The sequence below is a fragment of the Anabrus simplex genome, chromosome 3 (assembly GCF_040414725.1).
Source record: "Anabrus simplex isolate iqAnaSimp1 chromosome 3, ASM4041472v1, whole genome shotgun sequence".
NCBI classification, from domain to species: domain Eukaryota; kingdom Metazoa; phylum Arthropoda; class Insecta; order Orthoptera; family Tettigoniidae; genus Anabrus; species Anabrus simplex.
In genome coordinates, this window is record NC_090267.1 from 48,772,685 (window position 1) to 48,786,101 (window position 13,417).

At 39.2% G+C, this 13,417-nt stretch overlaps 1 protein-coding gene across 1 annotated transcript in view; it reads left to right on the forward strand.

The window, feature by feature from the left end:
- LOC136865957 (periodic tryptophan protein 2 homolog) overlaps window positions 1-13,417 on the forward strand; it is a 247,620-nt gene that overhangs the window by 198,573 nt on the left and 35,630 nt on the right. The window contains exon 15 of the mRNA XM_067142521.2: window positions 11,523-11,666. Coding sequence (XP_066998622.2) covers window positions 11,523-11,666 — 144 coding nt within the window. The remainder of the gene's footprint in view (window positions 1-11,522; window positions 11,667-13,417) is intronic.

Here is a 13,417-nt window from a genome sequence, read left to right on the forward strand (position 1 = left end):
TGAAACAACCTAAAATCATACCTCAGGCAGTTCTTTGCTTTATCATAACGCATGCAATGAATGCCTTGCATGCAGGGAAAATACACCCTTAATACCTTAAAAGATTCCTAGGTGCATCCACATTCGCCCCATCTTATTTGGTATATGAAATTATTAGAGGGACTTTCTTTATAGAGGACTTGTCAATACCAAATACAGCAGGCTGCAAGGAACTCTTGGAGGAAATGAAGAGGAAGAAAATGAAATATGGGAAGACTTCTATTCAGCTGATGCAGTAACAGCAACAACGGAGTGGACACATAGCAGATACAAACTGAGGCATTGAGTGACTTACTTCACCATACGTGGTTTTCACCACAAAATTTGTCAAAATAAGAATTACCATGAACTGGACTTAAACTGCATGTGCAGATGGTGTGACCAGCTATGTGACAGATATCATGCCCATCAGTACAAGAAAAGGAAGTTCTTTAACCAAACTCAGCACAGAATAAAATAATAACTGCTCATTGTTTGAACTTCCCTCTTATTTACATATGTCAGTGAAGTATCATTAACCTTTATTTCTTTATATCTATGGCCATTAGCTGCATTAAAGATGATTAAACTTTAAAGTTTAAAAAACAAAATAAAAGCTTATTACCACTGCTTAAAGGAGATCGTCATCATTTCCAGCTCCAGCTGCCTGGGTGTGGTAAGAGGTTTGTTTAGATTGGTTTGCTGGGCCAAACACTGTAGAGAATTTTCTGTTGGGGTAATCTCCCTTAGCCTTTGATATTCCCCTGTCAGCAGTGTGTTAGTGAATTTGCCTATCATTTCCTACACAAAGGCTTCACCAAGACTCCTAAGGGAGAACTCCGCTCTTAGCATTTGGTTCTGTCCTAGTTTGCCGGCTTTGATGCTAGCCGCCCAACCCTCGGTCAAATAGTCACAGGTAGTATCGTCTCCTGTCACATACAATAGCAGGATACTCCTGATTTTATACGCTGTTAAAATGAAAGAATATTTGCAAATATTGGCCTGATCATTTTTCCTACATTGGTAACCTCTATTCACTTTAACAGCCTACTCACAAATGCTATGTAGAAAAGATCGGAAAAACTTAACAAAGTAGAACTGGAATACGGAGTGTTATAAGACTCTTGCTGATTTCAGTATGAGCAAGTTGGTGAGCATTAACCAATTTGATCTTCACAGCGAATCCAGCGAGCAAATGCCACTGGCATGAATTTGTTTTAGGTGGCTCTCATCTTGCTAGGAAGTGGCTCTCACACTTTGATCTCAGAGCTGTAGGTTGCGGTACATGAGGCGACATGTAATAACCTTGAAAGGAAATAATTCTGGTTCCATGTTATTCAATACTAATTATATTCCTAAAATCTTTAACTTATTATTATTACTATTAACATTTACAAATGCACACATTTTTGTGGTACATGTTTCATCCTTAATATACTGTAGTACTTCTTCAGTCAATATAGCAAAGCAAAACAAAGTCATCTCCGTACAGGCCATGAAGACCCTTGGAGGGGTTGAAGGTAAAGGTTTCCACTATCCGTAACCTCGGCACTTGATGGGGTGGAGTGGTTAGCTCTACGCCCAGCCGCCTTTGCCCCAGGAATTAACCTGGTACTCATTTTTGGTGTAGCCTGAGTGAACCTCAGAGCCATGTGCACCTACGGAAGTGGAAATCTTGTTTCGTAAATTTTACGACTTCCTGATAGGGATTCGAACCCACGTCCTTCCGGGCGAACCGAGCACGCCTTTACCGCCTCGGCCAGGCAACCCCTTCTTCAGTCAATATGCAATGACAGAATAATTGATGATTAAGAAAAATGTTTAAAACATTGGATATTACACATAAAAAACATACTATTTGTTCAATACATTAAAAATCGTCTGCATAAAATAGTCTTCTTAGACTAAATTGTACCGGGTGAGTTGGTCATGCGGTTAGGGGCGTGCGACTGTGAGCTTGCATCCAGGACATAGTGGGTTCGAACCCCACTGTCAGCAGTCCTGAAGATGGTTTTCTTGTGGTTTCCCATTTTCACACCTTAAGTAAGGCCATGAGCGCTTCCTTCCCATTCCTAGGACTTTCCTATCCCATCATCGCCATATGACCTATCTGTGTCGGTGCGACGTAAAGCAAATATAGCAGACTAAATTGCCCCAATAAAATATTGATTAGAAGAGTGAAACAAACTGCATACATAATTGCAGTGTCCACCAAAAACTGTTGTAAATCATTGGATGGACATTATCTATTATGCTGTTATGTTAGACACTCACCAGAAACATCTAAAACCTTTGGTCCAAATTTAAATTGTAGAAATAAAGCCACTAACACAGAACAATGTAAACATTACATAGATAAAATTAGTAGTATTCATAAAATAAATCTTTAAAAAAGAAGAAAACAAAGAAACAACATGAGAATGTGCAATCAAAAAGAAAGCAAAAACTATAGGAAAAATGAATGAAAAATTCACTCCGTGTTGTCATGCAGATCTGTTTACTGTTAACTCGGCACAGGGCGCGAGATCACTAGGAATGGAAGCGGGCATGTGGTAAGATCAAGAAAATCATCTTTATACACAGTTTTAGATTTACTGTATTTGGTTCAGTAGAAATTTCTGCATTTATTTTCATGAGAATTATTGTAGCTTCACAATATTTTAGTCACAAATGTAGGGTATTCTGCCTTGTTTAATTAGCGTCACGAACATCTCTTTCGCATGTAACTCTTTTACACATTTCTGCCAGTTTGAGATTGGAATAATGTACAATTTGTTTTATAGTGTCTACAGGGAAAAATAAATGCCATGCTTCCATTGCCAAAATTTACATTTCATGTTTGTCCTCTGACGCCTGGTAGATGTCTCACGAGATACTATGCCTAGTTGAGCCTGGTGTTGGTGTCCGTGCCAAGTGCATACAATTTACGAGGAACATAGGGACATTCTCTTCAAACAGAATTAAATAATAGATCACTACATATGATGAATGCATGTTGTGAATGTCCCCTTCAAGCTACATATAAACCATTACTCATGTTACTATTCATCAAGACATAATTTATAAATCATATGGCTCAATTATACGGATAAGAAATACCAACTCCCAGATCGACTCAAAAACACTTGGTTATTGTAAGGACATTGACATAGTTCAACACCAACCACAACAGTTTTAATGAGTCATTTTAGTTTCAAATGTGTAGTCCGACTTCATCAATGTTTTAGACTTAGATTCTAAATTAAGACATACCAAATTGTATTCTTTATTATTGGTTGTATGTAAACATATGTTTCCAATCAGATCATGGCTGAAGATTACCCAGTGTATGTAGGGTCGAAACTAGTACCAATTATACAGGACACTATATTAAGCTAACGGTATTGAATAAGTGGGCTTTTCTCTACCCTTTGATAGTGATCAAATGTCAATATGGACCATAATGAAATTCTTAACTTATGAGTATTCAACAGTGCCAGAAATATTAACGTAACAAGGTGCAAGGTGAGAGGAAATCCCACTGAACTGCAAGTATGACAACAATGCTCCGCAAACAAAAGTAACGAACCTTCACGGACATGCAACAGTTGCAGACTGATGCTGAAAATAATGAACTTGGAATACCTAGAAGGATAGACGTGTGCAAAACCATTGCGCAGTGGGATATGACAAAATCAAGGAATGAAGGATTCCCTCACCACACGCTCGGTTTCGGGTTAACCTGCTGATGTGTACACGGTGATAAAGCTGCTTGCAAGACTGCCAAAACAAATTAGCTGCGTGTATCAGACTGTGGAGGGAGAGACAGAAGCAGTGGCATTGCTGGGGAAACCATAAAACGTGATGTAATTTGGAAACAGGGCTTTTTTCTTTTCTTTCTTAAAAATTTCAAATAATGTCTCGAAAATTACATTGGTTTGCTCCAATATTTAATTGAGATTGACAGTTATTCAGGGTGACCCTTTCCCGGACATGCCTTATGTATCCTTCTGTCCAACATCCGAGAGGAATGTTTTTATAATTCCAAAAATCCTCCTGTTGAGAGCATAGTACAGTAGAAGTCTGTTACAGCGAGTACAGGATATAACGAGAACCCTGTTGTAACGACAGGTTTTTTTTAATCTCCCTTCAAAATTCCTATATTAAACTGTACAATAGCCTTCAGTTGTGAGAACGCTTTCACTGAGTCACCCGTTATAATGAGAGATTTTGACGTGCTTTATTTTCCGTTATCAATATTTATACACTTCAGCATAAAAAACTAGCAAAAAACTATAGATTTCTTTTTTTTCCACGTAACTCTTGATATTCCATGAACTAAAGTACAGTAAATACGCAGTTCAAAAAATTTAGGGAACATGTTTTTGAACGTATGCCATGCTCCACAAAACTATGCCTCACACCCAGGTATATAACCAACTAAAACTTTACCATTGAAGTATACAATAGGACATTGATGGATTCACGTTCATTTTCAGAACACAAACGGAAATGTCCAAATAGGGGCAAAAACAAAGTGATAACAGTTCTCCAGGGTGGATTTTTATCACAGCTTGACACCTACGTGGCATGTTCCATATAAGTTGATGGAGGTCACGTTGCAGTATCAGGTCTCATTCTTCAATGAGAGCCTGTTCGAGGTCTTGGAGAGTCTATGGTGGAACAGGACGCCCACGAACACTTCTCTTAAGCCTATCCCACACATGCTCAATGGGATTAAGGTCGGGACAGCTGTGGTGATGCGCTCTACATGAGCCCTGGTATTGTCGTGCATGAGTACGAATTCAAGGCCAACACCGTATGCAGCAACTAACACATGCTGTAGCAGTATCTGCTCGATGTACCCCGCACCAGTAAGATTACCACTGACGACGACAAGATCTGTACTGCCATCAAAACTGACGCAACCCCACATCATCACAGAACCTTGTCCTAATCGGCCGCCTTCCTGGACAATATGTGGCATGTACTGCTCACCACGACGTCTCCATACACGTTAACATCCATCGCGCTGTGTCATGGGAAATCTGAACTCGTCTGTGAACAACACAGGTCTCCATTGGCGAAGTTGCCAGTTGAGGTGGGTAGGGGCAAACAGAAGGCGAGCTCCACAATGTTGCTGCGTTAAACAGGGCACTCATACGGGACATCTGGTTCATAAGGATACTTCTCTTAACCTGTTCCTTACTGTCTAGCCAGATACCGTGACTCCAGTGACCCTCCTAAGATCTTGTTGCAGTTCTCTGGCAGTTGCTGAACGACGACGCAACACACAGATGGTCTCATATTGGTCATCCTGTGGGGTTGTTATGTGTCCACGACTTTGTCCAACTCTATCATTATTTATAAGTTTCATTTCCGTATTGATTGGATACACGTATATAGAGACAAGAAAGATGTTCCACCTATCAATACTATTTATTATGAACAGATTCACATCAGTACCGGTTTCGACTATTTATAGTCATCATCAGCTGATATATTACAATTTTACAACCATTAGACATTGGTATGTGTCACAAAGATGTTATTGTTCATTAGAGCATCCGGATGTCTAATGGGGTTGTGATATTATTTGTGACTATGTGGGTTTAAAATTGTGTCTAAAACCAATATAGCTGTAAAAAGCGTAAGTAAACTAAAAACAATTTGTACGTATATATTAAACACATTAAAAGTACATGAAACATATATATAAAACACTTGATGAGTTTGAACACATTAAAATATAAAACATGTAAAAAACACTGTTGAGTTTAAAAGTTTATGCTTTGTGAAGTTCTTTCTTCTGGCTTCCATGTTGGTTCTTGTATATTTATGTTTACGTTGTTTGGTTACATAAAATAATCCTTCAGATGTTCTATTTTACTAATATATGTCATGTGTTCGTAGCAAAACCCATGTCCGGCATTAAAAAATATCTTAATATAGTAAACAAACAGAACACAGCACGCCTCAAAAGACCGACGAATCACAAGCCTAACTGCATCCCTACCCCTACAGTAACCACTCCCCTTACCCCTCCATCCATCCCCCTCACTACAGCGATCACAAGTCCCAGACATACTCATAGTAGTACGCAACAAGTTGTTAAACACAACGCCGCACGACCACGACAACAACAGCAGTAAGTACCTATTTCACTTCCACACACAACTTCAGGCATTCCTTCAAACTCACACTGCACTCATACTAATTTAGAATATGATAAGATCATGTCCAATCCAACTCTACCCATCCACAGAGATGTTGCAGATCTCTGGAGACAAAGGCTGAAATCCCGTAAGCCACCAATGAAAGTAGCTAAGAATCTAATGGATGCTGGTTTCAGTTTAAAAGAAGAATGGAAAGAGCAATGGTTTCGTACAGCTCCGGAGTGGCCAAGCCTCTTTAATCCAAACCACGCCCCAGCTGGTTTCAGTTTGCCAAGAAGAACGTGGGCATCACTAAACAGGTTTTGCACTAATTGTGGAAGATCTGCATTCTCCCTTCACCAGTGGGACTTCAGGGACTCTCCAGCGTGTGATTGTGGTGCTTTAGTCCAGACCATGCTTCATATAATGGACGAATGCCCTCTGCGTGCCTATGGTGGAGACCGAAAAGACTTTGCTGATGTATCAGTATCCCTAGTGCAGTAGATAAACAATTTAGATATCCATGTGTAATTGTTCCCTACTTACCATGTATTCTTTACAGGTTTTTCTTTTGTATAATATTGTATATACTTGTCCATTTTGTAAATTCCATACGCTTAATAATAACAGGGGTCCCGGGTTCAATTCCCGGCAGTGTCGGGAATCTTAACCATCGTTGCTAAATTTCGCTGGCATGGGGGCTGGGTGTATGTGTTGTCTTCATCATCATTTTATCCTCATCATGACGCACAGCTTTACGGGTGTCAAATCAAAAAGACATGCACCTGGAGAGCCAAACATGTCCTCAGACACTCCCAGCACTAAAAGCCATATGCCATTTCATTTTTATTTTTTTTATTTATTTTTTTTCTGGGGTGTACAATATTTTTCCATGATGCATGGTGAAATATTTGGTTGTTTGCATATCTTTTCTGAAATTTAGGGAAAATCGGGTATAACGACAATCCGCTATATCGAGTAAATTTTTCACCGTTCTAAATTCTCGCTATAACGGACTACTACTGTAATTTCAATTGCCATATTATGGTGATTTGCTTTCAAAGCCATCTTGTATTTAGAAAGTCTGCCATAAGATGCCATGGCAGTCACATTTTCAGATTTCTCCATCGGCAAATTAGTCACACAGTGTTCACTGCCCACATGATGAAATTACAGGTTTCTGTTTGCTAATAAAAGGGTTTAAAATTGATGATACTAAAAGTTGTTACCAGTTATGTAATTAGAACAGATGTCTTGAAGACAACCTTGAAAACTGTTTGTATAATGAGAAATGAGTTAAGTAATTTGAATATAGCAAACATGTTGAATGCCACTTGGAACTGTTTAATATGGCAACTTTATTTTTTGCTTTGCCAGAAAAAAATGTTTTCTTAATTTCAGCACTGTGGACAAATGACAGGTATCACCTAAATACAGATTAAATGAAATGTTTTTTGCTAGTTAATTACAGTTTTAAGAATATGTCTTGTTCAGAGTTCTATAATTATATTCTAAGTCGGCAAGATATTTTACGTAAGTGCATCAGAAAAATACCACTGAGCACATAATGTCTTTGCCCACTACACAATTTGCTAATTACTTACAAATCATTGATTTTTCTATAAAAATGAAATATTATTTTTCTAACTTACATGGCTTTCCCTGGGCATGGTCTCATTTGAAATTATCCTTAAACTGGCATTGTTAAAGCCTGTGGTGGCAGCCATATTTGACAGCTTTTACGTGTTTAAATAAAATACCAGATATGCACAAAATGAAATAAATCTACGAAGTTTTATATATCTACATACAGATAATACACCGAGGATTGCCATGTTGACACGAAAGTTCATAAATGTTTTGACTAGAAAAATGTACAGTCTGTTCAAAAAGTGGAATTCTTAAATTCAAAATAATAATAATAATAATAATAATAATAATAATAATTGTGCCGTAACACAACCGGCAGGACGACCCAAAGGAGAGCGGGCCAGGTATCAGGATATAAACGTGAGGTCTAACCCAGAGGTTTAATGTCAAGACCCAATTCCAAACAGCTTGACAAGAACATTTATTCACAGACAATGGAAAAAAACAAATTCGGAAGCGCTTGGAAATCAACATAATTAAAGGAGGGTTTTGACTCGTTTCCATTTCTCATCCTCGTAAAACATAGAGGAATTCCTCTCCTCCCATAAATGGTCTAACATAAGGTAACCTGCGCGCCTTGGTACAAATAAATGTCTGACTAATCACTACAGCGCTGCAACGTATATACAGCTCACCAGTTACAAGGTAAAGAAAAATCTTCTAACAGTGAAGACACAATGAACAGCCCATTCGAGCACAATGACACGCATACTTCCTAAACTACACATCCAGAACATTCTGGCACCTTTCTCTCCTTTTCGTGAGCTTTTTCCTCATGATACAAGAAACATACAACACTTTAAGTTACTTTCACAAAATATCTCGGCACCAAGCCGTCCCTTATCAAATTACAACCAGATGCATGGCGTTACATATCCGTACAAGTTCCTAGTTCCAAGTTCCTCCCATCATCCTACCAACACATAGCAAGCCAGTAGATCTTACCTCCCATGCCCCCCTCACGGTCCTTGGTTCAACGAAAGAGTAGTGTTCTACTCCAAGAGCAGCAGGTAAGTGAGACTGTCCACCGCCCGGCGACCCGCACAGGCTCGCCGGGAGGGGGGGAGGACTCACTACCAACGTCAGCACGCCCCCTCTCTCGGAGAAGCCGGGAGGGGATAAGCGGACGCGGGCAGGTCATGACAGATACGACAAAAGAGAGCAGAGGGACGCTCCAGGACGGAATGAAATTCCTTGCCCATGGAGCCATAAGTGAGGAACAGGGAGAGACACATTTATTACAAAATATCAATGCCTAGGACATTCAGAAATACGTACAATTAATAGTAGTAAATTTCAATGAGCTCACTAGGAGCACTGCACAGGTATCAAGTCGTTTAAGGCGGGAGGAGACCAAACACACGGTTCAATAATAATAATAATAATAATAATAATAACAACAAAACTTTTGATTATATTTACTCATAATTGAAACATGTCACAAACAAACTGAGATACACAGGATGTCAATAATGTATAAAAGTTTCATCACTCTGAGAAATATATTCTTGAAAATACTAGGGAAAATGTATTGGCTATTTGGCAGGCTCGGCATTACTTTCACTTTCCGATATTTGATGCAAAGAAATAGCTTATACACATTCCGAATTTGATTCGGAATCTGTTGGTTCATTCTCAGTACTTTATAAATAATTGATTTTTCTATAAAGATGAAGTATTATTTTTCTAGCTTAAATGGCTTTCCCTGGGCATGGTCTCATTTATAATACATATAATTTGAAATGTTAAAGCCTTTGGTGGTAACTGTATTTGCTACCCTACTTGCACATAGTCCAAGTGAGGATCTCTCCTCTAACGGGTTATGGACCACCGGTGAATTGTATAGTCCTAGCCGCCTGAGCACAAGGAGAGCCATGACTCAGAATATGTCCGAGATGCCCACTCCCATTCCATAGAAGCTGGTATCCCGACTCTCAGGACCACTTACTAGGCCACTCGGCCGTTGCCCATGGTTCACGAACTAGGCCGTGACTACAGTAACCCACAAACATGAACTATATATATATATATATATACAGCAATAGTGCTCAAACTGGTGGTCAGGAAACTGCACTCATTTATTTCCATGAAATTGTGCCCACAGAGGTTGTAACTCAAGGATCAGATTTTCAGTATGCACCAGGTAATTGAAAAATGCTACGAGAGGAATAAGCAGTTGTGTTTATGTTTCGTAGATCTAGAGAAAGCATATGACAGGGTACCGAAGGAAAAGATGTTCACTATACTGGGGGACTATGGAATTAAAGGTAGATTATTAAAATCAATCAAAGGCATTTATGTTGACAATTGGGCTTCAGTGAGAATTGATGGTAGAATGAGTTCTTGGTTCAGGGTACTTACAGGGGTTAGACAAGGCTATAATCTTTCACCTGTGCTGTTCGTAGTTTACATGGATCATCTGCTGAAAGGTATAAAAGGGCAGGGAGGGATTCAGTTAGGTGGAAATGTAGTAAGCAGTTTGGCCTATGCTGACGACTTGGTCTTAATGGCAGACTGTGCCAAAAGCCTACAGTCTAATATCTTGGAACTTGAAAATAGGTGCAATGAGTATGGTATGAAAATTAGCCTCTCGAAGACTAAATTGATGTCAGTAGATAAGAAATTCAACAGAATTGAATGTCATATTGGTGATACAAAGCTAGAACAGGTCTATAATTTCAAGTATTTAGGTTGTGTGTTCTCCCAGGATGGTAATATAGTGAGATTGAATCAAAGTGTAGTAAAGCTAATGCAGTGAGCTCGCAGTTGCGATCAGCAGTATTCTGTAAGAAGGAAGTCAGCTCCCAGACGAAACTATCTTTACATCGGTCTGTTTTCAGACCAACTTTGCTTTACGGGAGCGAAAGCTGGGTGGACTCAGGATATCTTATTCATAAGTTAGAAATAACAGACATGAAAGTAGCAAGAATGATTGCTGGTACAAACAAGTGGGAACAATGGCAGGAGGTTACTCGGAATGCGGAGATAAAGGCTAATTTAGGAATGAACTCGATGGATGAAGCTGTACGCATAAACCGGCTTCGGTGGTGGGGTCATGTGAGGCGAATGGAGGAGGATAGGTTACCTAGGAGAATAATGGACTCTGCTATGGAGGGTAAGAGAAGTAGAGGGAGACCAAGACGACAATGGTTAGACTCGGTTTCTAACGATTTAAAGATAAGAGGTATAGAACTAAATGAGGCCACAACACTAGTTGCAAATCGAGGATTGTGGCGACGTTTAGTAAATTCTCAGAGGCTTGCAGACTGAACGCTGAAAGGCATAACAGTCTATAATGATAATGTATGTATGTATAGATAGATAGATAGATAGATAGATAGATAGATAGATAGATAGATAGATAGATAGATAGATGGAGATAGATAGATAGATAGATAGATAGATAGATAGATAGATAGATAGATAGATAGATAGATAGATATTGCCTCTGTTAGTTTTATTACCAGAGAATTTAGAATTCAGTACTGATGAGCTGGCAGTGTGATATGGGCTAGGTAGCTATCAGTTTACATTCAGCAGACAGTTATTGAAAGCTCTACAGTTAGCCAGCACAAAAGGTTTCTTGCTGAAGTCTACTTGTGTTTGAGTGTCAGCTAGCTAAAAATCTGTTAAGATAGTTGGAGGGTGTAGTTTTCTCTGTCTTGCAAATGCAGCAGTGACTTAGGAATTTTTTTTTTTTTTTTTTTTTTTTTTTTCTAGGTCAAGCATGGACTGCAGCAACCACAGAAGGTCTCCTCATCTATGCATTAGACATGGGCATCCTGTTCGACCCTTTTGAGTTGGAGTTGGGTGTAACACCTGAAGCTGTGAGAAAGACACTGCTTAATGGAGAGAATACCGAAGGTAAGTAACTGTATGGACCACTGTCAGTTGAGTTTAAATGCTTGGCTCCCCTTTGTCATTCAAGAGGTTATATGTGGGATGTCCAATCAATCAGTATGAGTCAATCAATACTGAACTGCATTTAGGACAGTCGCCCAGGTGGCAGATTCCCTATCTGTTGTTTCCCTAGCCTTTTCTTAAATGATTTCAAAGAAATTGGAAATTTATTGAATATCTCCCTTGGTAAGTTATTCCAATCCCTAACTTCCCTTCCTATAAATGAATATTTGCCTTAATTTGTCCTCTTGAATTCCAACCTTATCTTCATATTGTGATCTTTTCTACTTTAAAAAACACCACTCAAACATTCATCTACTAATGTCATTCCACGCCATCTCTCTGCTGACAGCTCGGAAGATACCACTTACAAGTAACTAATCTGCATTTAGGGCAGTCGCCCAGGTGGCAGATTCCCTATCTGTTGTTTCCCTAGCCTTTTCTTAAACAATTTCAAAGAAATTGGAAATTTATTGAACATCTCCCTTGGTAAGTTATTCCAATCCCTAACTTCCCTTCCTATAAATGAATATTTGCCCCAATTTGTCCTCTTGAATAGGTGGACACAGTAATTTTATTCAAGAAAGATTTACTTTACATACCACTTAGTCGAGCAGCTCGTGTTCTTTCTCCTAATTCTTCCCAGTCCAAACTTTGCAACATTTTTGTAACGCTACTCTTTTGTCAGAAATCACCCAGAACAAATCGAGCTCCTTTTCTTTAGATTTTTTCCAGCTCTTGAATCAGGTAATCCTGGTGAGGGTCCCATACACTGGAACCATACTCTAGTTGGGGTCTTACCAGAGACTTATATGCCCTCTCCTTTACATCCTTACTACAATCCCTAAACACCCTCATAACCATGTGCAGAGATCTGCTTTGCTATTGACCGAGCTCGATAGCTGCAGTCGCTTAAGTGCGGCCAGTATCCAGTAATCGGGAGATAGTGGGTTCGAGCCCCACTGTCGGCAGCCCTGAAGATGGTTTTCCGTGGTTTCCCATTTTCACACCAGGCAAATGCCGGGGCTGTACCTTACTTAAGGCCACAGCCGCTTCCTTCCAATTCCTAGCCCTTTCCTATCCCATCGTCGCCATAAGACCTTTCTGTGTCGGTGCGACGTAAAGCAAATAGCAAAAAAAAAAAAAAAAAAAAAAGCTTTGCTATTGCTGTTCGTGTTTTTATTTCAGTGTGACACTAAAGGTTTTCTGTTATGATCTGGCCAAGGTATTTGAATTGTGCTACCTGTTGTACCACTGACACTGAACATCATGACTTATGTTTTATTAATATTCATTTTCATACCAAATTCCTTAGCTTTTTCATTCAGCTTTAGCAACATTTTGGATAAAGTTGTTGGACTACCCACAACTATAGCTTGATCATTGGCAAATTTGATGGTCTGCATTAGTCTTCCTCCTATTTTCACCACAAGATGGTTTTTGTTATAGATTCATTGATGATTTTCCCAGCAAAGACATTAAGCAGCAATGGTGAGAGCAAACAGCCTTATCTCACTCCTTTCAGTATCTCTCGAGGGCCTGTTAACTGTTAGTTCATTGCCAAACCTGATAACTGCATTTTGTTGTTTATATAAATTGTATAACAGCTGCATCATGCGATGTGGGCAACCTATTTCAGCGAGAAGTGGAAACAGTTTGTTCCATGGCACTTTATCAAATACTTTCTCATAATTAGAGCCCGGATTTCCATGCAC